General features: G+C 43.3%; 1 protein-coding gene across 1 annotated transcript in view; it reads right to left on the bottom strand.

The window, feature by feature from the left end:
- Positions 1 to 24183, bottom strand: part of kxd1 (KxDL motif containing 1) — a 40249-nt gene that overhangs the window by 7974 nt on the left and 8092 nt on the right. The window contains exons 2-4 of the mRNA XM_059638478.1: positions 19371 to 19476; positions 5719 to 5871; positions 142 to 188 (exon numbers count right to left, since the gene is read on the bottom strand). Coding sequence (XP_059494461.1) covers positions 142 to 188; positions 5719 to 5871; positions 19371 to 19465 — 295 coding nt within the window. The 5' untranslated portion in view covers positions 19466 to 19476. The remainder of the gene's footprint in view (positions 1 to 141; positions 189 to 5718; positions 5872 to 19370; positions 19477 to 24183) is intronic.

Below are 24183 nucleotides of genomic sequence, written 5' to 3'. Positions count from 1 at the left end.
TCAAGTTCCACATTCCAATCTCTCAGAGCAAAAGATTTCTGTGTGCTACCTGATAAATTTTTATGGGTTTCTCTGACATGTCCCACAGCTAAAAAATGACATTAATCTGTGAAAAATGTACAATCCCCTGAACATACTTACTGCTGAATGCTTCAGGGTGTTGCTTTGCAAGTTTGTCCTTCAGAATCCTAAAGGGGAAATAAAAACAAATGGCCAGTTGATCAGAACTTTGGAAGCCACATTCAGAAAAACCTCTTCTCAGGTTAGACATTTGTTGGTGCCAATTCATCAGATTTACTACATCACAGATTATCTGCATTCTTGCGCAGTTTTGCTGCTTGTAACTTAAACACAACCATACGTAAATCACCACACGCTGGCAGGGAGACTGCTTATGCAGAAATACTGCATACATGTACAAATAGTGATATCACACATACCTACTTACAAAGTATTCTCCAACATGAGATTTCATCTGGAGCAGTGGGCGACTAGGACTGTGTCCAAGACACCAGCACCATGTCCAGAGCCACTCAGACCATGAGGCACGGCCATGAGACAGCGCGGTTGAAAGCTGGCAGTTGGTGAGTAAAGGAGTTGGAGGAAGTGGGAAATTAGGTGCTTCTTTATCTGTCTTCGATTTTTTCACCCTGTAGGAATTGGTTCTTACCCTACTACAGGAAAAAAGCCAGCTGTGTGGTGAGTATCTGCTAAGTGTTTAAGGTTTATTTTATGCCTACTGTTCAAAATAGTATTGGTGCTGATAAATTAATTACGTATTAATTGAAACACATTAAAGATGGCAGGACAGGTGATGTGTCACAGCTGCTGCATGTGGAAGCTTCTGGATGCTGGTGCAATCTAGGATAAACACGCCTGCAACCAGTGCTTGCAGCTCAAGAAGCTTCAGCTGCTAAGATCTAGCGGCTAAACTACTGACAGTGCAGAGAGGGAAAGCTTTCCTGGATGCTTTGAGCATGAAGCAGTCAAACTTCTTGGCATAGGTTTTTCTGAATTAGTCAGTGTTCAGTGACAGGAGTATGTGACTGTAAGGAAGGCAGAAAGGGTATCTGGAGGGCAGAAGTGCAAGAACCTCAGCCTTTGCAAATGTCCAAGAGACACTTGGTCATTTCATGTTGGGGTGAGTGGGTGTGCTCGTGGCAGTATAGTGAAAAAGGTTGACACTATTCTCTGCAGCCAAGAACAAGAGTTCAGAAGGCTACATTGCCAAGCTCATGTCAAGGTTGGTAAATTCTGCTCAGAACTTCAGGGAAATTACAGAGGGAGGGAGGGATGGGTCCATTCATCATGGTCCACATAGGTACCAACAACATAGGTGGGACAAAGGAAGAAGTTCTGCATAGGGGAGGTGATAGCTTATCGCTGGGCTGCTAATTCAGAGACCCAGATATGTTCTGGGAACCTGGGTTCGAATCTCACCACAGCAGTTGGATTGTGAGAGGAAAAGGGTTTGAAGCAATTATTAAATACGTTATAAGAAAAGTCTAAGACAGTCAAATAGAGTCAACATGGTTTTTTGAAACTGAAATCATGTTTAACAGATTTATTGGAGTTCTTTGTGGAAGTAACAAGATGTACTGTAGCTAGATGTCCAGTAGGGATTGAATAAGGTGCCTCATCAATGGTTACTGAGAAAATAAAGGCTTGTGGAATGGGGGTAGCATATTGGCATAGATAGAGGATTGGCTGGCAAACAGGAAATGAAGGAGGCAAAAATGAGTCTCTTTCAGGTTGACACGATGGAAGAGATGATACACATCACAGGGATCAGTGCCAGGGCTTCAACTGTTTAAAATTTATACCAGTGATGTGAATGAAGAGATGGAAGGCATTGTTGTTAAATTTGCTGAAGACACAAAAATAGGTAGAAAAGATATGAAGAGCATCTAGGGGGGGCTACAAAAAGTTATAGTTAGGTTAGGTGAGTGAGCAAAGAGCTGGCAAATGGAATGTCATGTAGGAAAATGTAAAACTGACTATTTTGGCACCATGTTATCTAAGCAGTGAGAGATCAGAGGGCTCTGAAATGCAGAGGAACCTGAGTGTTTTTGGGAATGAATTGCAAAAGATTAGTTTGTAGGTACAGCAAGAAATCAGGATAACTAATAGAATATTTTTTTAATTGCAAGAGGCGCTGAAAACAAATGAAGGGAAGTTATGCTTCAGTTATACAGGGCATTAGTGAGGTACATCTGGAGCATTGTGTACATTATGGGTCTCAGTACTTAAGGAAGGATATAAATGCTTTGGAAACAGTTCAAAGAAGGTTTACTATCAGACTAATACCTGGGGATGGTGTGTGCGTGTGTGTGCGCGTGTGCGTGTTGGCAGGGTGGTTGTCTTGTGAGGAATGGTGACTTGAACAAAATATACAACATCCAACGGGTCTTGACAGGATAGATGTGGAAAGGACCTTCCTCTTGCAGGAAAATCTCAAATTACGGGTCACTGTTAGACCCTTGAATACTTTTAAGGCTCAGGTAGGCAACTTCTTGATAGAGTAAGTGGGTGAAGGATTATCAGATGTAAATGAGGTTACAAACAGATCAGCCATAATTTTATTGAATAGCAATGCAGGTTTAAAAGGCTGGGGTGCCTACTCTTGCTCATAATTCATATGTTTGTATGACTGCATGTAGCCACTGACAGCGAGGCTGCACGGTTTACTGTGATAAGCCTCAAGATGAAAATTCTGCAATGATTTGATGTTTGTATTTGCCTAATGCACCTGCTCCCTCCAGTGGCACATTACCTCAATACAGGGGCTAAAAGGAATTCCTTAACAGCATGAGGACACTTTGGCACAGAACAAAGACTTCCTTTATTCCTATTTCAAACAATAAATCAAGAGAAAGTGAATATTCCTGATGTATGCTACTTATCTCAGGTCAGGATACGCACAGGGTACAATTTCAAACATGGCAGATGATACAAAACTTGGAACATTGTGAACTATGTGGAGGGCAGTGTACAGCTTCAAAAAGATAAACAGGTGAAATAGATGGAGAAATGTCAGATGAAATTTAACACAGAGAAGTGTGAAATGATTAATTTTGATACAAAAACACAAAAGATCATGCTAAATAAAGGATGCAATTCCCAAGAGGAGGCTGGAGAAGGGAAATTACACACTCATTGAAAATAGCACGACGAGGTGTAAGAGCAGTTGTTAAAGTATAAAGCATTCCTGGGCCTTACTAACAGAGTACAAGAGCAGGGAAATTGTTAAAAGTATAAAGACTGTTAAATATACTGATTTAGCCTCAGCTTGATACTTGATTACAGATCTGATAGAGATGTTGAAAATCATCAAAGGTTGGGACAAAGTTAAAAAGGGAAACCCTCTTTCTATTGACGGAAGGATCAATAACCAGCAGCTACTGATAATTGGCAAAAGATGCAATGGTGATAGGAGGAGAAAGTAAGTGGTCAGAATCTGAAATCTAATGCCTGAAAAGTGTGATGGTGGCAAATTCAAACCAATCTTTTGAGACAGAATTGAACAATTCTCCGAGAAAGAAGGACGTGGGCTGGGGAGAAGGTTTGACGAATGGCACAAGGAGAATTCCTGCTTCAGACAGTCAGCAGTGGAATGATGATTTAAATGGCATCCTTTAGTGCTTTAACTATTCTGTGATTCTTTGAAATCTGCTCTCCTTCTCCATTAAGGGCACCCTGTGGTATACTCCTCCAGGAGCCAGCTGCCTACTGATAACTCATTCTTCACATGTCCTCATTGGCAACAACTGTTGTTAGTGTGTCTGACCACAGGGACGTAGTACATGGCCAAAATTTCTCCTATCTTCATTGACTGGGACCAGGATTGCAAACTCCAGCTGACCTGCTCACTCAACTGAGGATAAAGTTAGGACTGGATAATCTTAAGTGAGTTGTAGATAGAAAGCATTAGAGAGGAAACCTCAAAATGCAGTGTAATATAGCTGAAGGCTCTGCCACTGATGCTGATGCAGAGGATGCATTGAGGAGATCATGAGTGGAAAGACAGGAGGGTGAATTACAGGTTGAACATAGAACAAAGAACAGTACAGCGCAGAACAGGACCTTCGGCCCTCGATGTTGCGCCGACCTGTGAACTAATCTAAGCCCCTCCCCCTACACTATCCCATCATTATCCATATGCTTATCCAAGGACTGTTTAAATGCCCCTAATGTGGCTGAGTTAACTACATTGGCAGGCAGGGCGTTCCACGCCCTTACCACTCTCTGAGTAAAGAACCTGCCTCTGACATCTGTCTTAAATCTATCACCCCTCAATTTGTAGCTATGTCCCCTTGTACAAGCTGAAGTCATCATCCTCTGAAAAAGACTCTCACTGTCCACCCTATCTAATCCTCTGATCATCTTGTATGTCTCTATTAAATCCCCTCTTAGCCTCCTTCTCTCCAAGGAGAACAGACCCAAGTCCCTCAACCTTTCTCCATAGGGCCTGTGCTCCAGACCAGGCAACATCCTGGAAATCTCCTCTGCACCTTTTCTAATGCTTCCACATCCTTCCTGTAATGGGGCGACCAGAACTGCATGCAATATTCTAAATGAGGCCACACTAGCGTTTTGTACAGTTGCAGCATGACATCACGGCTCCGGAACTCAATCCCTCTACCAATAAAACCCAACACACTGTAAGCCTTCTCAACAGCACTATCAACCTGGGTGGCAACTTTCAGGGATCTATGTACATGGACACCAAGATCCCTCCGCACATCCACACTACCAAGAATTGTTCCAGTGACCCGGTATTCTGCCTTCCTATTATTCCTCCCAAAGTGAATCACCTCACATTTATCCGCATTAAACTCCATTTGCCACCTTTCGGCCCAATTCTGCAGTTTATCCAAGTCTCCCTGCAACCTGCAACATTCTTCCACAATGTCCACCACTCCACCGACTTTTGTGTCATCTGCAAACTTACTAACCCATCCACCTATGCCTGCGTCCAAGTCATTTATGAAAATGACAAACAGCAGTGGTCCCAAAACAGATACTTGAGGCACACCACTAGTGGCCTGACTCCAGACTGAATATTTTCCATCAACTACCACTCGTTGCCTCCTTACAGAAAGCTAGTTGCTAATCCAAACTGCTAAATCTCCCTCATTCCCGTGCCTCCGCACTTTGTCCAACAGACTACCATGTGGAACCTTATCAAAGACTTTACTGAAGTCCATGTACACCACGTCAAATGCCTGACCCTCATCTACATGCTTGGTCACCTTCTCAAAAAACTCTGAGGTTTGTGAGACACGACCTGTCCTTGACAAATCTATGCTGACCATCTCCAATCAAATTGTTGCTTGCCAGATGATTATAAATCCTATCTCTTATAATCCTTTCCAAAACTTTTCCTACAACAGATGTAAGGCTCACAGGTCTATAATTACCTGGGTCATCCCTACTGCCCTTCTCGAACAAGGGCACACTTGCAATCCTCCAGTCCTCTGGTACTAGACCTGTAGACAATGAGGACTCAAAGATCAAGGCCAAAGGCTCCGCCACCTCCTACCTAGCTTCCCAGACAGTGGCAGTGACAACACAGAGAAAGCTGTAAACAAGGTTAAGATTTTGAAATCATTGTGATCAGGAACAGTAGCAACACGGTTGGATTGGGAGAGGGTCAGTGAGGGTGCAGCAATTTCTCTTCCAAGACAGGCAACACATGATCATTTGCTAACATAGTACCTTATTCGCCGAAAGATATTGTCGAGATCTTTCTTCATGTCCACAAGTGCCTTGGTATGATGCTGGTATCGTTCTGTCATCTGGTTTAGCCTCACGCTTGACAGATTGTTGAAGTTGAGTAACATCTCATTTGTCTTCTCAAAACGGTCCAGCCTAATGAAGGTCAAAGAGTTGATAAATATTGGGCCCTGACCTGTGGTAGTGGGACTCTATTGAATTTACTCACAGAAGTTCAAATGTGGCACATTCAATTGCAATAACTTTTAAACACCTCCCCTGCTGACTGAAACCTATCCCCTTGCAAAGTGAAATATGAGCAACAAATCCAGTGAGAGTCAGTGTGTGTGGGTGGGACCCTGTACCCCAGTGAGGGTTAGTGTGTGCGTGGGACCCCATATCCCAGTCAGCGTGTGTGTGTGTATGACAGACACCAGTGAGAGTCTGTGTGCATGCATGTGTGTGGGACCCAGGACCCGAGAGAGAGTGAGAGGGGAGAGCGAGAGAAAGAGTGTGTGTGTTGTGTGTGTGTTGTGTGTGTGTGACAGAGAGACCCTGCACCCCAGTGACAGTCAGTGTATGTACTTATGTGGGACCCTGCAACACAGTGAGAGTCAGTGTGTGTGGTACCATTACCCAGAAACAAATCAGTGTTTGTCACACCCATATCTAGTTAGAGTCAGTTGGCAAGGGACCCCTATTCCAGTGAGACGCTGTTTGCATGGGAACAATTGTGTTGTTATATGTGTGGAAACTCATTGCCCAGTAACAAGTCTATGTTTGGTCTTGACTGTAGCGAGGGTCAGCGTGTGAGAAATCTGTACCCATTGAGGCTCAGCATGTGTGAAACCCAATCACTGATGAGAGTCTGTCTCTACCGAGAATTACTATGCATAGAACTTGTACTGTCATGATTCCAGCTGACAGTAACACTAGACAATTTAGGATTCCAGAGTGAGGTCTGGCTTGAAAGATCAACAGTGGTCAGACGCTGAATATCTTCTCAAGAGCCTGCCAATGTACTTTCAACAAAAGAAACAAAGATTATTCAACAAAAGGATAAAAGCATAAACTATTTTACACTATATAATGACTAGTTATTACACCAATCAGAAGTAAAAAGTCAACCGCTTTCCATTCAATAATAATCCTATATATACTCAAACTTCATAGAACATAGAACATAGAACAGTACAGCACAGAACAGGCCCTTCAGCCCACAATGTTGTGCCGACCATTGATCCTCATGTATGCACCCTCAAATTTCTGTGACCATATACATGTCCAGCAGTCTCTTAAATGACCCCAATGACCTTGCTTCCACAACTGCTGCTGGCAACGCATTCCATGCTCTCACAACTCTCTGCGTAAAGAACCTGCCTCTGACATCCCCTCTATACTTTCCACCAACCAGCTTAAAACTATGACCCCTCGTGCTAGCCATTTCTGCCCTGGGAAATAGTCTCTGGCTATCAACTCTATCTATGCCTCTCATTATCTTGTATACCTCAATTAGGTCCCCTCTCCTCCTCCTTTTCTCCAATGAAAAGAGACCGAGCTCAGTCAACCTCTCTTCATAAGATAAGCCCTCCAGTCCAGGCAGCATCCTGGTAAACCTCCTCTGAACCCTCTCCAAAGCATCCACATCTTTCCTATAATAGGGCGCCCAGAACTGGACGCAGTATTCCAAGTGCGGTCCAACCAAAGTTTTATAGAGCTGCAACAAGATCTCACGACTCAAACTCAATCCCCCTGTTAATGAAAGCCAAAACACCATATGCTTTCTTAACAACCCTGTCCACTTGGGTGGCCATTTTAAGGGATCTATGTATCTGCACACCAAGATCCCTCTGTTCCTCCACGCTGCCAAGAATCCTATCCTTAATCCTGTACTCAGCTTTCAAATTCGACCTTCCAAAATGCATCACCTCGCATTTATCCAGGTTGAACTCCATCTGCCACCTCTCAGCCCATCTCTGCATCCTGTCAATGTCCCGCTGCAGCCTACAACAGCCCTCTACACTGTCAACGACACCTCCTACCTTGGTGTCGTCTGCAAACTTGCTGACCTATCCTTCAATCCCCTCGTCCAAGTCATTAATAAAAATTACAAACAGTAGAGGCCCAAGGACAGAGCCCTGTGGAACTCCACTCACCACTGACTTCCAGGCAGAATATTTTCCTTCTACAACCACTCGCTGTCTTCTGTTGGCCAGCCAATTCTGTATCCAAGCAGCTAAGTTCCCCTGTATCCCATTCCTCCTGACCTTCTGAATGAGCCTACCATGGGGAACCTTATCAAATGCCTTACTGAAGTCCATATACACCACATCCACAGCTCGACCCTCATTAACTTTTCTAGTCACATCCTCAAAAAACTCGATAAGGTTTGTAAGGCATGACCTACCCCTCACAAAGCCGTGTTGACTGTATTTGATCAAGCCATGCTCTTCCAGATGGTCATGAATCTTATCCCTCAGAATCCTTTCTAACACCTTGCAGACGACAGACGTGAGACTTACCGGTCTATAATTGCCGGGGATTTCCCTATTTCCTTTCTTGAAGAGAGGAATTACATTTGCCTCTCTCCAGTCCTCAGGTACGACTCCAGTGGAGAGCGAGGATGCAAAGATCTTCGCAAGTGGCGAAGCAATTGCATTTCTCGCTTCCCAAAGCAGCCGAGGACAAATCTGATCCGGGCCTGGCGACTTGTCGATCTTAATGTTTGACAAAATTTTCAGCACGTCAGCTTCGTCTATCTCTATCCATTCCAGCATGCACACCTGCTCTTCAAAGGTTTCATTCACTACAAAGTTCGTTTCTTTCGTAAAGACAGAAGCAAAAAACTCATTTAGGGCTTCCCCTACCTCCTCAGGCTCCACACATAAGTTCCCTATGCTATCCCTGATCGGCCCTACTCTTTCTTTGACCATTCTCTTATTCCTCACGTAAGTGTAAAATGCCTTCGTGTTCTCCCGGATTCCTTCTGCCAAGCCTTTCTCGTGCCCCCTCCTGGCTCTCCTCAGACCATTTTTGAGCTCCTTCCTTGCCTGCATGTAATCCTCTCTAGCTGAACTTGACCCTAGCTTCCTCCACCTTATGTAAGCTACCTTCTTCCTTTTCACTAGAAGCTCCACCGCTCTCGTCATCCAAGGTTCCCTAATCTTACCCCTTCTTGCCTGTCTCAGAGGGACATATTTACTCATCACTCCCAACAACTGTTCCTTAAACCGTCTCCACATGTCGATAGTTCCCTTACCATGGAACAACTGCTCCCAGTCCATGCTTCCTAACTCATGTCTAATCGCATCATAGTTTCCTCTTCCCCAATTAAATATCCTCCCATTCTGCCTAATCCTCTCCTTCTCCATAGCTATGTAGAATGTGAGGCAGTTATGGTCACTATCACCAAAATGCTCTCCCACCACAAGATCTGATACCTGCCCTGGCTCGTTTCCGAGCACCAAGTCTAGAATGGCCTCTCCCCTCGTCGGCCTGTCAACGTACTGCGTTAGGAAACCCTCCTGAACACACCTTACAAAAACAGCTCCATTCAAATCTTCTGCTCTAAGGAGGTTCCAATCAATATTAGGAAAGTTAAAGTCACCCATTACAACAACCCTACTGCGTGCACACTTTTCCAAAATCTGTCGACCTATGCTTTCTTCAATCTCCCTGCTGCTACTGGGGGGCCTGTAGTAAACCCCTAACGAGGTGACAGCTCCCTTGCTGTTCCTAATTTCCACCCACACTGACTCAGTAGGCAGATCTTCCTCGACAATGGAAGCTTCTGTAGCTGTGATACCCTCTCTGATTAGTAGTGCTACACCCCCTCCTCTTTTTCCCCCCTCCCTATTCTTTTTAAATGTTCTAAACCCTGGAACATCCAGCAACCATTCCTGCCCATGAGAAACCCATGTCTCTGTTATGGCCACAGTAAGGGCTTGCCCTGTTTCCACTTTAAAGTTCCTTCTTCAGTGGGCATAAATGCATTTGGTATCTTTCCAACAAACTTCAGCATTTGCTCAGTGCTGGATTCTTTCGCTAATGTCTCTTCATGAGACTCAAACTGCTAACACAATTCATTTATTTCTTAACATTGATTCCTTAACCTCCTCTTCCATAACTTTTTGTTCCTAGATCCATCTCTTCAAGACCCAAAATCACACAGGACTTCATTTTTTGCACTTTGGCTGTTCTGGAGTGGCTAAGCTAACAACAGTTCTGTTACAATGGAGCTGTTCTCCGATGACAGAAACCTGCACACTTGCTCCAAGAAACTGTGCAGATGGCTATCTCTATTTAAATAAAGTGGTTTCTGCGTCTGTCTCCCTCTGTGTCATCAGGCACTTAGCCCAATTTTCTTCCCTTTTACTCCTTGTTTCCTGAAGTACTATTAATTTATTCACCATCATTTTTAAACAGCCTTATTTAAATACGTATAAATACATTTCCAGATACCCTGTCACCACTACCTGCTTGGTGGTCATTACAGCTTTCAAGTTGTCAAAGGGACGCTGGCATTCTTTCAACCATTCAGATTTCATACCTCTCTTGTCAGAGGAGCCACTACAGTGTTGAAACATGGAAAGGATATCTGATAAAATCAGCCTGTTTCAATATACTGCAAAATTTCTCTTTTTGTTAAAGGCATGGGAAGACCCACATTATCTTTTTTTTAGGAATTTCTTGGTACTATTGTGCCTTGTAACACAATGTGCTTTTGCTTTGAAAATTCAAATTCAAATCAATTCAATTTTCATCCAAATTGATAACCAAGTAGGCTTTTTGTAACCAATTCAAACAATTAATTAAGAAGTTGGACTTGTTCTTCACGGGTTTGTCTAGACACAAACAAGTTGTCAAATTTACAACCTTAGTTAAAACTTAAAATTATAGCTTTTCAAGCACCTCTGTTATCTATTCTGATTGTGCAGGGTTAACTTCTGAATTTTTAATTTCTGATTTATCCTTTAATCGTTCTGACATTTTTATTTCAGTCTGCATTTCTTTTGCTATTACAAATATACTCTTCCTCATCATAGTGTCACTTTAACAAATTAACATGACCTACTTCCTTTTCATTCTGTCTGCAGTGTGCGCTACATAATTCATATCATTGGATATTATTAAATCAAAAAGAGACTCAGTGAACTTTGCTTCCAATGGTTCCAGGTAACTGTAATAACACCCCAGTGCCTCCAGTGACAAAAGTCTGAGTGTTGGCCTTTTTATCTGCTTTAATTTTCATGATTTGTTTTACGCTTTTCATATGGCTTTTGGCCAACTCACATAGTGGTCGGCTTTTCTCAGAAACTTGACACATAAGCTGGACATGTAGTCTGAGAGTTTTGGGTTATAAATTTTTTTAAATTAACTTAAGGGATGCTATCAACTCACATCTGTTTGCCAGTTCGAAAGGACTGAATACTGTGGATTCATCAGAAGCATCCCTTACTGAAAGTAGTAATGTCTTTCATTAAGACATTTCTGACAATAAACTGTAATTGTGCTGCTTAAAGTTCAAAGCTATCTTTCCAATGCTCCTTGAGATTGCTGGTGAAAATCTGAAGACAAAATATTTTATCCGTAAATTATTCATTACTTCTTTTAAATTTTGTGACATAAAGTTGTATTTCTTAGTGCAATTCATATCTTGTAACAAGTTGAACTAACTTCACCACTATGAGTTTTGCTACTATTTTCCCCAAAGGCATTGTTTTAGAAAATCTTGTTAAAACTTCTGTAACTATTAAAATAAACAAATCCCACTCCTGGTTTTAGATAAAGGGGATCTTACACATGAAGACCTTACTAAGTAGTTCTTGGAAAGGTGGTAGCAGAATGAAAGATGCAGTTTTAACTGATGGTTGAGTTTCTCTGCTACTCCACTATGTTGTTATGTAATCCTAGGCAATTGAAATGTTACAGTATTTTAACCTGCTTTCTCTTAATAGCTAAACGACTTGCCATTGGAACTTCACGAGCCATTCGTAAAATCTCATTAGGGTACTGTACTCAAGACGAACAACCATCTGATGGATGACTAAACACTTGTCTTTGAAAGGCATTTTTGAGGTGGTCTCCATTTACTCATTTATTCTTTGTCACAGGTATTGGTTCTGATTCAATTTTTGAGTTTGCTGTTTGATATGGCTCTTAATTCAGGATCTACATGTTGCACTTCTACTAAAGATGATTGACTAATCATGTCAGGCTCAACCTTATCTCCATCCTCTCTAATTAGGTTTTCAAAAATATTGTCAGATGACTGAATTTCCACATCAAGTGCTTGCATAGAAACCTACATGATAGCAGCAGGAGTAGGTCATTCAACTACTCAAGCCTGCTCCAGCTTTCAATAGGATCACAGATCATCATTGAGCTCAATACCCTAATACTACCCTCCCCTGAAATTTCTTGGTCCTTTTAGAGTCAAGGGATCCACCTCCTTCTTGAAAATACAACATTTTAGCCTCAACCACTTTCTGTGGAAGTGAACTTCACCCACTCCCCTGGTGAAGCAATTTCTCCTCCTTTCATTCGAATAAAGGTTTACCCTTTATCCTTAAACTATCACCCCCTGGTTCTGGACTTCCCCACCATCAAGAACATATTTCCAGCACCTACCCTGTCTAGTCCTGTTTAGGTTTTGATGAGATTCCCCTTCATTCTTCTAAACTCTGGTGAATACAATCCTAATTGAATCAATCTCTCCTCATATGTTAGTCCTGCCATCCCAGGATTCAATTTGGAAAACCCTCGCCGTGCTCCCTCTATAGCAAGTTCATCCATCCTCAGAAAAGGAAACCAAACTGCATATAATATTCCAGGTGTAGCGTCACCGATGCCCTGTACAACTGCAGCAAGATATCCTTGTTCCTGTTTTCAAATCCTCTCACCATAGGGGCCAATATACCGTTTGCCTTCTTTACCACCTGTTGCTTACTATCAGTGACTGTTGCACAAAAGAACCAGGTCTCACTGAACACTTGCCTTTCCTAATTTTACAGCCATCCAAAAAATAATCTGCCTTCCTATTTTTGCCAAAGTAAATAACTTCTCATTTATCCACATTATATTGCATCTGCCATAAATTTGCCCACTCACCCAGCCTGTCTAAATCACACTGCAACATATCTGCATTTTTCTCACAGCTCTCCGTAACATCCAACCTTGTGTCATGTGCAGATTAGGTGATATAGTGAATAGCGGGGGTCTTAGCATTGATCCCTGCTGTACTCCATGTCACTGCCTGCCATTCAGAAATAAAATGATTCCCACTCTTTGTTTCCTGTCTGCTAAGCTATTGTCTATTCATTGCAATATACTATCTCTCATCTTATGTGCTTTAATTTTATAAGTTAATCTCTTATGTGGGAACTAACTATTCCTGTTCCTGTTCCTGGTTAAATCCATGAGTTTGTAATCTAGTTACAACAGTCAATTCAAAACATTATTCCTGTAACTTCTCACTTTCTTTTGCTTCTACTGCTTATTCCAATATTCTCAGTAAAGCCAATATATTTGAACCCACCAGGTCATTTCCCAAAATAAGATTAATTCGTTCTATGGAGATTTGTTGTTATCCAAGTACAAAAGGCATTGTAGCTACATTTTTTATTTGAATCAAAGTTAGACTGGAATGTATGTTGTGAAGAAGCAAAGAGCTTGCAGAAAAAATATAGACAGGTTGAGCGAGTGGGCAACAATCTGGCAGATAGACCATAATGTGGGCTTATGTGAAGTTGTTCACTTTGTTTGAATGAAGGATGACTGTGGAAATCTGGGGAGCAGAGGGATTTAGATGTTCTTATTCGACGGATCACAAAAAATTAGTAGACAGGCACAGCATGTAATCAAGAATGCTAATGGAATTAAAACTAAAAGGATGCCTCTCAGTTACGTAGGTTATCGGTGAGACAGCATCTTGAATACTATGTACATTTTAGGTCTCCTCATTTAAGGAAGGTTGTAAGGTAGTTCAGAGGAGGTTGACTAGACTGATCCTGGAATGAATGGGTTGTCTTATGAGAAACGTTGGACAGATTGGGCTTGTTTCCACTGGAGTTCAGAAGAGTGAGGAATGGCTTGATTGAACTTTTTAAGATCCTGAGTTGTTGAGCAAAGGAACATATGGGGAGGAAGTTTTGTCTTGTGGCTGAGCCCTAACCTCAGGAGTATTATTGAAAAATCAGGGGTTGCCCTATAGAACAGTGGTGAGATAACAAGGTGTAGAGCTAGATGAACGCAGCAGGCAAAGCAGCATCAGAGGAGCAGGAAAGCTGATGTTCCAGGCTTAGACCCTTCTTCAGATTCTTTCAGGGAAAGGGGGATCTGAAATAAATATGGAGAGGGGGGAGGCTGAAAGAAGATGGATAGAGGAGATGATAGGTGGAGAGGAGGCAGACAGGTCAGAGAGGCAGGAATGGAGCCAGTAAAGGTGAGTGTAGGTGGGGAGTTAGGGAGGGGATAGGTCGGTCCAGGAGGATGGACAGGTCAAGGGGGCGGGATGCGGTTAATAGGTAGGAAATGGGGGTGGGGCTAGGTGGGAGGAAGGACAGGTTAGAGAGGCAGGGACAAGCTGCGCTGGTTTTGAGAAGCGGTTGGGGGAGGGGAGATTTTGAAGCTTGTGAAGTCCACATTAATACCATTGAGCTGCAGGGTTCCCAATCGGAATACGAGGTGCTGTTCCTGCAGCCGTCGGGTGGCATCGTTGTGGCACTGCAGGAGGCCCAGGTTGGACATGTCGTCTGAGGAATGGGAGGAGGAGTTGTAATGGTTCGCGACTGGGAGGTGCAGTTGTTTAGTGCAAACCGAGCGGAGGTCATCCACAAAGTGGTCCCCAATGTGGATGTCACAAGCTTCAAAATCTCCCTTCCCCCTACCGCATCTCAAAACCAGCCCAGCTCATCCCTGCCTCCCTAACCTGTCCGTCCTTCCTCTTATCTATCCCCTCCTCTCACCTCAAGCCCCACCCCCATCTCCTACCTAATAGCCTCATCCCGCCCCCTTGGCCCGTCCATCCTCTCTGGACTGACCTATACCCTCCTTAACACCCCACGTAAACTCACCTTTACTGGCTCCATTCCCGCTTCTTTGATCTATCCGTCTCCTCTCCCCCTATCTTCTCTTTTATCCATCTTCTGTCTGCCTCCCCCTTTCTCTCTATTTATCTCAGAGCACCCTTGCCCTCCCCCGTTTCTGAAGAAGGGTCTAGGCCTGAAACATCAGCTTTCCTGCTCCTCTGATGCTGCTTGGCCTGCTGTGTTCATTCAGCTCTACACCTTTGTTATTTCAGATTCTACAGCATTTACAGTTCCTATTATCTCCAGAACAGCGGTGAGATTTGTTTTTAGTCTCAGAGCATTGTTTAACTTTAGTATGTCTCCCTCAGAAAGCAGTGAAGCGAGTGTTGTTGAATATTTCTAAGACAGAGGAGGACAGGTTCTTCTTTGGCAGTAGAATCAAGGGTTATTGGAGGTAGATAAGAAGTGGAATTCAAAACACAAACAGATCAGCAATGATCTTATTGATTGCAGAGCAGTTTCAAAGGGTCAAATGGACTACTTTCGCTCCTATTTCCTAAGTTCCATAATTACTACTTCTCGGATCTTTGACACAAGATACTCATCTAAATAATTCTTAAGGGATACTGGAAAACTGTTTATGATTTCTTCTAGAATCATGATTTCCCACCAATCCCCAAATTTTAATTTCAATGATAAAAACCACAAATCCCACAGCATTTATTTTCATCTTGAAAATTCTACAGAAGACTGATTAGGTTTTTTTCTTAAGAGTTTAAATTTAATTCATAAGCGTCAAGTATTGCTCTGTTAACAGCTTCATAGTCTCCAGACTTCTCCTGACGAACCAGTGTATATACACAAAGCTGATTAGGGTACTTCAGAACATTAAAGGCCAAACATTTCTTGGCCACTTAATTTCACAGCAATCTTTACAAATAATTTGAAATATATTTTAATTCCATTTTCTGTAAATTTACATACTAAAGATAGGTTTCAAGTAAAAAAATCAAACCCCATGAGATCAGACACATTGAACTAGTAGTCCTTCCTTCTTCCTTTACTCCAAACTTGTCACGAGCCAAGCAACGTTATCGGAGTTCCATATTTAGAGTTCAGGCTTTTTAAATTCCAGTGAGCTGGAATACTCCTTACTTCTCTGGCTTCAAGAACAGTCAAGACAGTTGACACCATTTAGGATAAAACAACTTGCTTGATTGGCATCACATCCACAAACATCCACTCCGTTCACCATCGACGCTCAGTAACAGCCGTGTGTACAAGATCCACTGCAGAATTCAAAGATTCTCGAACAGTATCTTCTAAACACACAACTACTTCCATCTAGAAGGACAAGAACAGCAGGTATATGGGAACACCACCCTCTGCAAGTTCTCCTCTAGGTCACTCACTATCCTGAATTGGCAATCTGTCACCGTTTCTTCACTGTTGCTGGGTCAAAATTCTGGAATACCCTCCCTAATAACATGGGCTGAGTGGTTCAGGAAGACAGCTTACCATCATCTTCTCAAGGGCAACGAGGGATGGACAATAAATGCTGGTCAGCCTGCAATGCCTACATTCCACGAGAAAGTAAAGAATATTTCCTCTTCTTTCTCCTGTGATGCCAACTGAAGATTTCTTAGAGATAATGGGAACTACAGATGCTGGAGAATCCAAGATAACAAAGTGTGGAGCTGGATGAACACAGCAGGCCCAGCAGCATCTTAGGAGCACAAAAGCTGACGTTTCGGGCCGAGACCCTTCATCAGAGAGGTCTCTTAATTTTCTCTCTTTTTCCATTACTATTGTTTCTTTACTGTCCCTTGCTGTTGCTCTTTTCAGTCTCCACTCTTGACCATTCTTCCTTATTTCACTTCATCCTTTAACTTTTCAAGTTTTTTTTCACTTCAACTAAAACTTAGCCAATTATAGAAATATTAATTGCCAGCTTCCCTATTTATCAATTTAAATGCTGGACAATCACTTTAAGCACGCCATCCTTACAATCCCTGCTTTTATTTAAATCTGCAATTTATCTGTCGGATTCTCTCAGTCTAACATTAGTCAATGATTTCAAATAAATTGCTACATTTGTTGATCTGCTACATTTTCTACTCCTAGGGACGTATTAGCAACAACCAAAGCCATTTTAAAATTCTAATCTGTGCAATATACTTCGCAACAAATCTCCCATTTTAATGGTCAGAATCCCTATGCAGTGGTTTATAAAGATTCACAGATCCACCCGTAAAATCAATAAGTTTTGATATTTTCATGCCAGTTAATGGTATGAACAAGTCAGATCCCAGAGTGAAACTGTCTTGTCTATCATGAGTTTTTCTTTGCATTTTGGTTATTTGTGTTGGTCAGTCACTGAGCTTGCCATTACTAATGTTCCCATTCATAAGAGAATGCAAATGTAATTTTAACAAAATAACAAAGTTTATTTTCATAAATAGAGGAAATCAAACCCAACAAGAATGATTCGAAACAGTCTTATTACAAATACCAGAAAGAAAGATTCAACTCTTTTGCCATCACTAACAACATTATAGATACTCAAACTTCAGTGAAGTGCCACCCGGTCTACACTTTTAAATTTCCTTTTTCAGTTGGCACGGTTGTTTTCTTTCTGGCAAATGCCACATTCACTTGATACCAGTTAATACCTCTGCAAGAATCTCTTAAACAAACAGCAAACACAGCTCACCTAAATCTCGACACAGATTCCTTAGATTCCTCTTCCAAAGCTGTTGTTTTAGGAGCTTTCACTTACCAAAAACTCAGGACTTATTGCTGGAGGCTTCTAAGCTAACAGTACTTTTTCTGTCAGTGGTGTTATACAGCTGTACAGCATGGGAGCAGACCTTTTGGTCCAACTCATCTATGCTGACCAGATATCCTAAATTAATCTGGTTCCATTTGCCAGCATTTGGCCCATATCCCTCTAAACCCTTCCTATTCACATACCCATCCCGATGCCTTCCTCTGGCAGCTCATTCCGTACACAAACTACCATCTGCATGAAAAAGTTGGCCCTCAGGTTCCTTTTATATCTTTCCCCTCTCACCTTAAACGTACGCCCTCTAGTTTTGGACTCCTTCATCCCAGGGAAAAGACCTTGTCTATTTACTCTATCCGTGCCCCTCATGATGTCACCACCCCTCAGCCTCCAGCATTCCAGGGAAAATAGCCCAGCCAAACTCCCCAACTCTGGCAACATCTTTGTAAATCTTTTCTGAACCCTTTCAAGTTTCACAGCATCCAGCCTATGGCAGGGAGGCCAGAATTGCTTGCAGTACTCCAACAGGGGCCTAACCAATGACCTGTACAGCTGCAGCAGGACCTCCCAACTCCTACACTCAATACACTGACTAGTAAAGGCAAGCCTACCAAATGCTTTCTTCACTATTCTGTCTACCTACAACTTCATTTTCAAGGAGCTTTGAATCTGCACTCTATGGTCTCTTTGCTCAGCAACACTCCCCAAGACTTTACCATTAAGTGTATAAATCCTGCCCTGATTTGCCTTTCCAAAATGCAGCACCTCACACTTATCTAAATTAAACTCCATCTGCTGCTCCTCAGCCCATTGGCCCATCTGATCAAGGTCCCGTTGTACTCTGAGGTAACCTTCTTCGCTGTCCGCTGCACCTTCAATTTTGGTGTCATCTGCAAACTTACTAACCATAACCTCATATGTTCACATCAAAATCATTAGTGTAAATGATGAAAAGCAGTGGACCCAGCCCTGATCCTTGTGGCACACCGCTGGTCACAGGCCTCCAGTCCGAACAGCAACTCTTCATTACCCGCCTTCTACCTTTGAGCCAGTTTTGTATTGAAATGGCTAATTCTACCAGTATTCCGTGAGATCTAACCTTGCTAACCAGTCTACCATGAGGAACCTTGGTGAAAGCCTTACTGTAGTCCATACAGATCACGTCCACTGCTCTATCTTCTTCAATCCTCTGTGCTACTTCTTCAAAATACTCAATTAAGTTAGTGAGACATGATTTCCCATGCACAAAGCCATTTTGCCTATCCTTAATCAGTCCTTGCCTTTCCAAATGTGTGTAAACCCCTCAGGATTTCCATCAACAACTAGATGCAAACTCCCTGAAAAAGCTTTCTGGACTGTTCTCTTTCGAAAAATGATTTCTCTTTCTCTCAGACTGAGGCACTGGACAACTTCTGGCCAGACAAGAGCATAGTTCATTTTCTCTCATCTATACTTTGTTATCTAAAGTGTAGAACTTTTAAATGTAAAGGCTTGTTCCTTACATAAATGCAAGTAAACTATTTTCAGACACGACACTGCCACTCTCAAATCCAAAAAGTGCAACTAACTTCTGCACTACCTAACCCACACAACATTAAACCATACATCAAACCTTAAGCTATACATAGCTCAGTACAATTGACAACCCAAGTCTTCAAATAAAGAAGCAGAATATCTCTCATGGCCAATTCTTCACAGTACTTGCGTAAGTGCAGAGGTATCCGGAACCCAAACCCCATCGATAGTCAGCATCACACATTTCAGTTGAAAATAAATGTTCTCAGAAAATAGATGGTGAAGGATGCCTGTGAAGCCATGGCCTGCATCAACCTGGTACTTACATGTGTTTCTGTGCCTGTACAATAGCATTAACATCCTCACGGTTCACCATGCTCAACATCCTGCTGCAGAACACAGCGGAGGCAGAGGCCTCCATTCTGTGCGAGCCTGAAAAACACACATTTTGTTACGTAGAGCAGATCACTCAACACTGGAGTATCACAACAATCGTGGCATTATTCTGATACAGTGTCACACCTGTCCTCATTAGTACTGTACCCCAGTGCTAGACTGTGACAGATCTGTCCCACCAGTCTTGTACCCATTTCTTATACAGTGACAAACCTGACCTCATCGGTACTGTAACCCTATGTTATGCTGCAACAGATTTGTCCCACCAGAGCTACAATCCAGTGTTGCATACTGCCAGCTCTGTGCCCACTAGTACTGTGCCCCACTGTTATACAGTGATGTACAAATGCCAGTGTTGGACTGAAGTGGGCAAGTTCAAATGTCACATGACACCAGGTTATAGTCCAACAGGTTTATTTCAAATCACAAGCTTTTGGAACACAGGCCCTTCATCAGGTGAAGTGAGGAGAGCACTCAGGCACGGAATTTAAAGTGAGAGAGATCAAAAGATCAAACAAATGGTGTGAGTGGAGTGTCAACAGGTCCAATAATAGGTGATCAAGAGTAACAGACAGTGTGTGAGTAAAGCATCAGCAGTTGAACAACAAGTGAAATGATGACCTATATTCCAATTAAATGAGGCAGGGAGATAATAACAAGTTTTAAAAAAGGTGATGCTGGAGACAAGCCAAATGACTGGAAATAACATGCTAGGTATAAAAAATACATGCCCAGGGTCTAACCAAAGTAACAAGTAGTCCAAAACTGTACAAACTAATTAAACTGGAGAGATTATAATGCGTTATTAAGGTGATGGTGTTAAAATAGAACAGTAAAGAAGATATTACAGAACAGCATGGTGGGCTCACATGTAGCACGACATGAATCCAAGATCACGGGTATGGAACTTGGCTATGTTCCGCTTGGCGATTCTGTGTTGTTGTGTATCACGAAGGCTACCTTGGAGGATGATGGCTTACCCGAAGATCGGAGGCTGAATGTCCTTGACCTCTGAAGTATTCCCCGACTGGGAGGGAACATCCCTGTTTGGTGATTGTTGGGCACTGCCTGTTCATCTGTTGCCTTTGTGTCTGCATGGTCTCACCAACGTACCGTGCCTCGGAGCATCCTTACCTGCACCATATGAGATAGACAACGTTGGCTGAGTCATATGACTATCTGCCGTGTACGTGGTGGGTGGTGTTCCCACATGTGATGGTAGTGTCTATGTCGATGATCTGGCATGTCTTGCAGAGGTTGCCATGACAGGGTTGAGAGATGTTGTGGTCAATGTTGTCCTGAAGGCGAGTAGCTTGCTGCAAACCATGGCCTGTTTAAGGTTTGGTGGTCGTTTGAAGGCGAGAAGTGGAGATGTAGAGATGATCTTAGCGAGATGTTCGCGGTCATCAATGATGCAAAGAACTTGGTGTGGCTTCTCTGCTCCAGGGAAGTACTCCACCATGAAGGGTACTCTATTGGTCATATCCTGTGTCTGTCTTCTGAGAAGGTTGTGGCGGTTTTTCGCTGTGGCATGTCAGAACTGGTGACTGTCTCCACTTCTCGTCTTCAAACAACTGCCAAACCTCAAACAGACCAACATTTGCAGCAAACCAACCAGCTGTCAGGACAACATCGGCCACAACATCTCACAACCCTGTCATGGCAACCTCTGCAAGACATATCAGACCATCAATGTGGACACTACCATCACACGTGGAAACATCGCCCACCACGGACATGGCAGATACTCATGTGAATTGGCCAACTTGACTAGCTCATATGCTCCAGGTAAGGATGCTCTGAGGCATGATACATTGGTGAGATCATGTAGACACCAATACAACAAATGAATGGACAGTGCCCAACAATAGCCAGACAGGAATGTTCCTTCCCACTCGGGGATTACATCAGCGGTCATGGACATTCAGCCTCCGATCTTTGAATAAGCAGCCTCCATGACAAGCCTTCGTGAGTCACAACAAGGCAGAATGGCCGAGCTGAAACCGATAGCCAAGTTCCGTACCCAGAAAGACACCTCAACCCCATCTTGGGTTCACGTCATGCTACGTGACCCCACCATGCAATTGTGTAAACTCTTCCTTATTGTTCCGTTTTGACACCATCACCTTGATAAATTGTTATAATCTCTCCAGTTAAACTAATTTGTACAGTTTTAGATTACTAATTACTTTGGTTAGACCAATGGCATGCAGACCCTCTTATACCTAGCACATTATTCCAGTCATTCAGTTTGTCTCCAGCACCACCTTATTTTGAACTTTTCTATATTATCTCTCTGCCTCAATTAATCTGATTATAGGTCATCCTTTTGCTTGAATTTTTTATTTATTTGTGGGAGGTGGGTGTCGCTGGCTGCCCAGCAATTCTTGGCCATCCCTAGTTGCCTTCGAGAAGGTGGTGATGAGCTGTCTTCTTGACCCACTGCAGTCTACCTGCTGTGGGTTGACCCACAATGCCAGTAGAAAGGGAATTCCAGGATTTTGACCCAACGACACTGAAGGAATGCCGATATATTTCCAAGTCAGGATGGTGAGTGGCTTGGAGGGGAACTTGCCGGGGGTGGTGTTCCCATATGTCAGCTGCTCTTGTCCTTCTAGATAGAAGTAGTCGTGGGTTTGGAAGGTGCCATCTGAGGATCTTCAGCAAATTTTTGCAGTGTCTCTTGTAGATAGGACGCACTGCTGAGGCTGAACGTCGATGGTGGAGGGAGTGGATGTGACTTGTGGCTTGTGGCTGTAGGGCCAATCAAGCGAGCTGCTTTATCCTGGATGGTGTCAAGCTTCTTGAGTGTTGTTGAGGATGCACTCAGTCAGGAAAGTGGGGAGTATTCCGTCACACTCCTGACCAGTGCCTTGTAGATGGTGGACAGGCTTTGGGGAGTCAGGAGGTGACTAATGCACCACAGTATTCCTAGCTTCTGACCCGCTCTTGTAGCCATTGTGTTAATGTGGTGAGTCCAGTTGAGTTTCTGGTCAATGATAACCCCCAGGATGTCGACAGTGGAGGATTTAGTGATGGTAGCACCGTTGAATGTCAAGGGGTAGAGGTTAGTTTGTGTCTTATTGGTGGTAATCATAGCCTGGCATTTGTGTGCTGTGAATGTCACTTGCCACTTGTCAGCCCAAGCCTGGATATTGTCCAAATCCTGTCGCATTAGAACATGGACTGCTTCTGTATCTCAGGAGTCACGAATAGTGTTGAACATTGTTTCATCATCCATAAGACACAGGAGCAGATATTAGCCATTTGGCCCATCGAGTCTGCTCCGCCATTCAATCATGGCTGCTAATTCCTCAACTCCATTCTCCTGCTTTCTCCCCATAACCCTTGATAGGTTCTTGATTATCAAGGCCAATCTCAGTCTTAAATGTACTCAATGGCCTGGCCTCCACAGCCTTGTTTCACCGCTCTCTGGCTGAAGAAGTTTCTCCTTATCTCTGTTCTAATAGGTCTTCCCTTTACTCTAAGACTGTGCCCTCGGGTCCTAGTCTCTCCCAACAACGGAAGCATCTTCCCAACATCCACTCTGTCCAGGCCATTCAGTATTCTGTAAGTTTCAATTAGATCCCCCATCATCCTTCTAAAATCGGTGAACATCTCCACTTCTGACCTGATGATGGAGGGAAAGTCATCGACGAAGCAGCCAAAGGTGGTTAGGCCTAGGACACCACCCTGAGTAACTCTTGTAGAGATGCCCTGGAGCTGAGATGATTGAACTCTCACAACCATGACCATCTTCCTATGTGTCAGGTATGACTTCAGTTTGCCCCCTGATATCCATTGATTCCAGTTTAGCCAGGGCTCCTTGATGCCACACTCGGTTGAATGCAGCCTTGATGTCAAGAGCTGTTGCTCTCACCTCACCCTCTGGAATTCAGCTCCTTTGTCCATGTTTGAATCAAGGCTGTAATGAAGTCCAGAGTTGAGTGGCCCTGGCAGAACCCAAACTGGGCATCACTGAGCAGGTTATTGCTGAGCAGGTGCTGCTTGATACCATCCATCATTTTACTGATGGTAGAGAGGAGAGTGATGGGGTAGTAATTGGCTGGATAACAAAGTGTGAAGCTGGATGAACACAGCAGGCCAAGCATCATCTCAGGAGCACAGAAGCTGACATTTTGGGCCTAGACCCTTTGGAAGAGTTGTTTAATCGTCCACCATCATTCACGATGAGATGTGGCAGGACCGCAGAGCTTAGATCTGATCCACTGGTTAGGGGATCACTTAGCTCTGTCTATCACTTGTTGCTTTTGCTGTTTGGCATGCAAGGATTTCCTGTGTTGTGGCCAACATTCCCTCTAAGCTGCATGGCTCCACACGCACACATCCATTCCAATGTTCAGTGTCAGCACACCATTCACAGCATTAACTTCTGCTTCCGGCAGTCACTGGTGCTCATTGGCCATGGTGCGAGGTTATGATCCAACACCGATACGGTCATGAACAGATGCAAATGCAGCTGCCAGATTGGTAAGGATGAGGTCAAAAATGTTTTTCCCTCTTGTTGGTTCCCTCACCACCTGCTGCACACCCAGTCTTGCAGTTTTGTTCTTTAGGACCCGACCAGCTCGATCAGTCGGACTGCTGCCGAGCCACTCTTGATGGTGGACGTTAAAATCCCCAACCTAGCGTGCATTTTGTGCTGTTGCTATCCTCAGTGCTTCCTCTAAGGAAGCATTGAGGAATACTGATTCATCAGCTGAGGGAGGACAGTATGTGGTA

This window comes from Stegostoma tigrinum, chromosome 30, assembly GCF_030684315.1.
Source record: "Stegostoma tigrinum isolate sSteTig4 chromosome 30, sSteTig4.hap1, whole genome shotgun sequence".
In the NCBI taxonomy this organism is placed as follows: Eukaryota; Metazoa; Chordata; class Chondrichthyes; order Orectolobiformes; family Stegostomatidae; genus Stegostoma; species Stegostoma tigrinum.
This window is presented reverse-complemented; position numbering and strand designations above follow the sequence as displayed.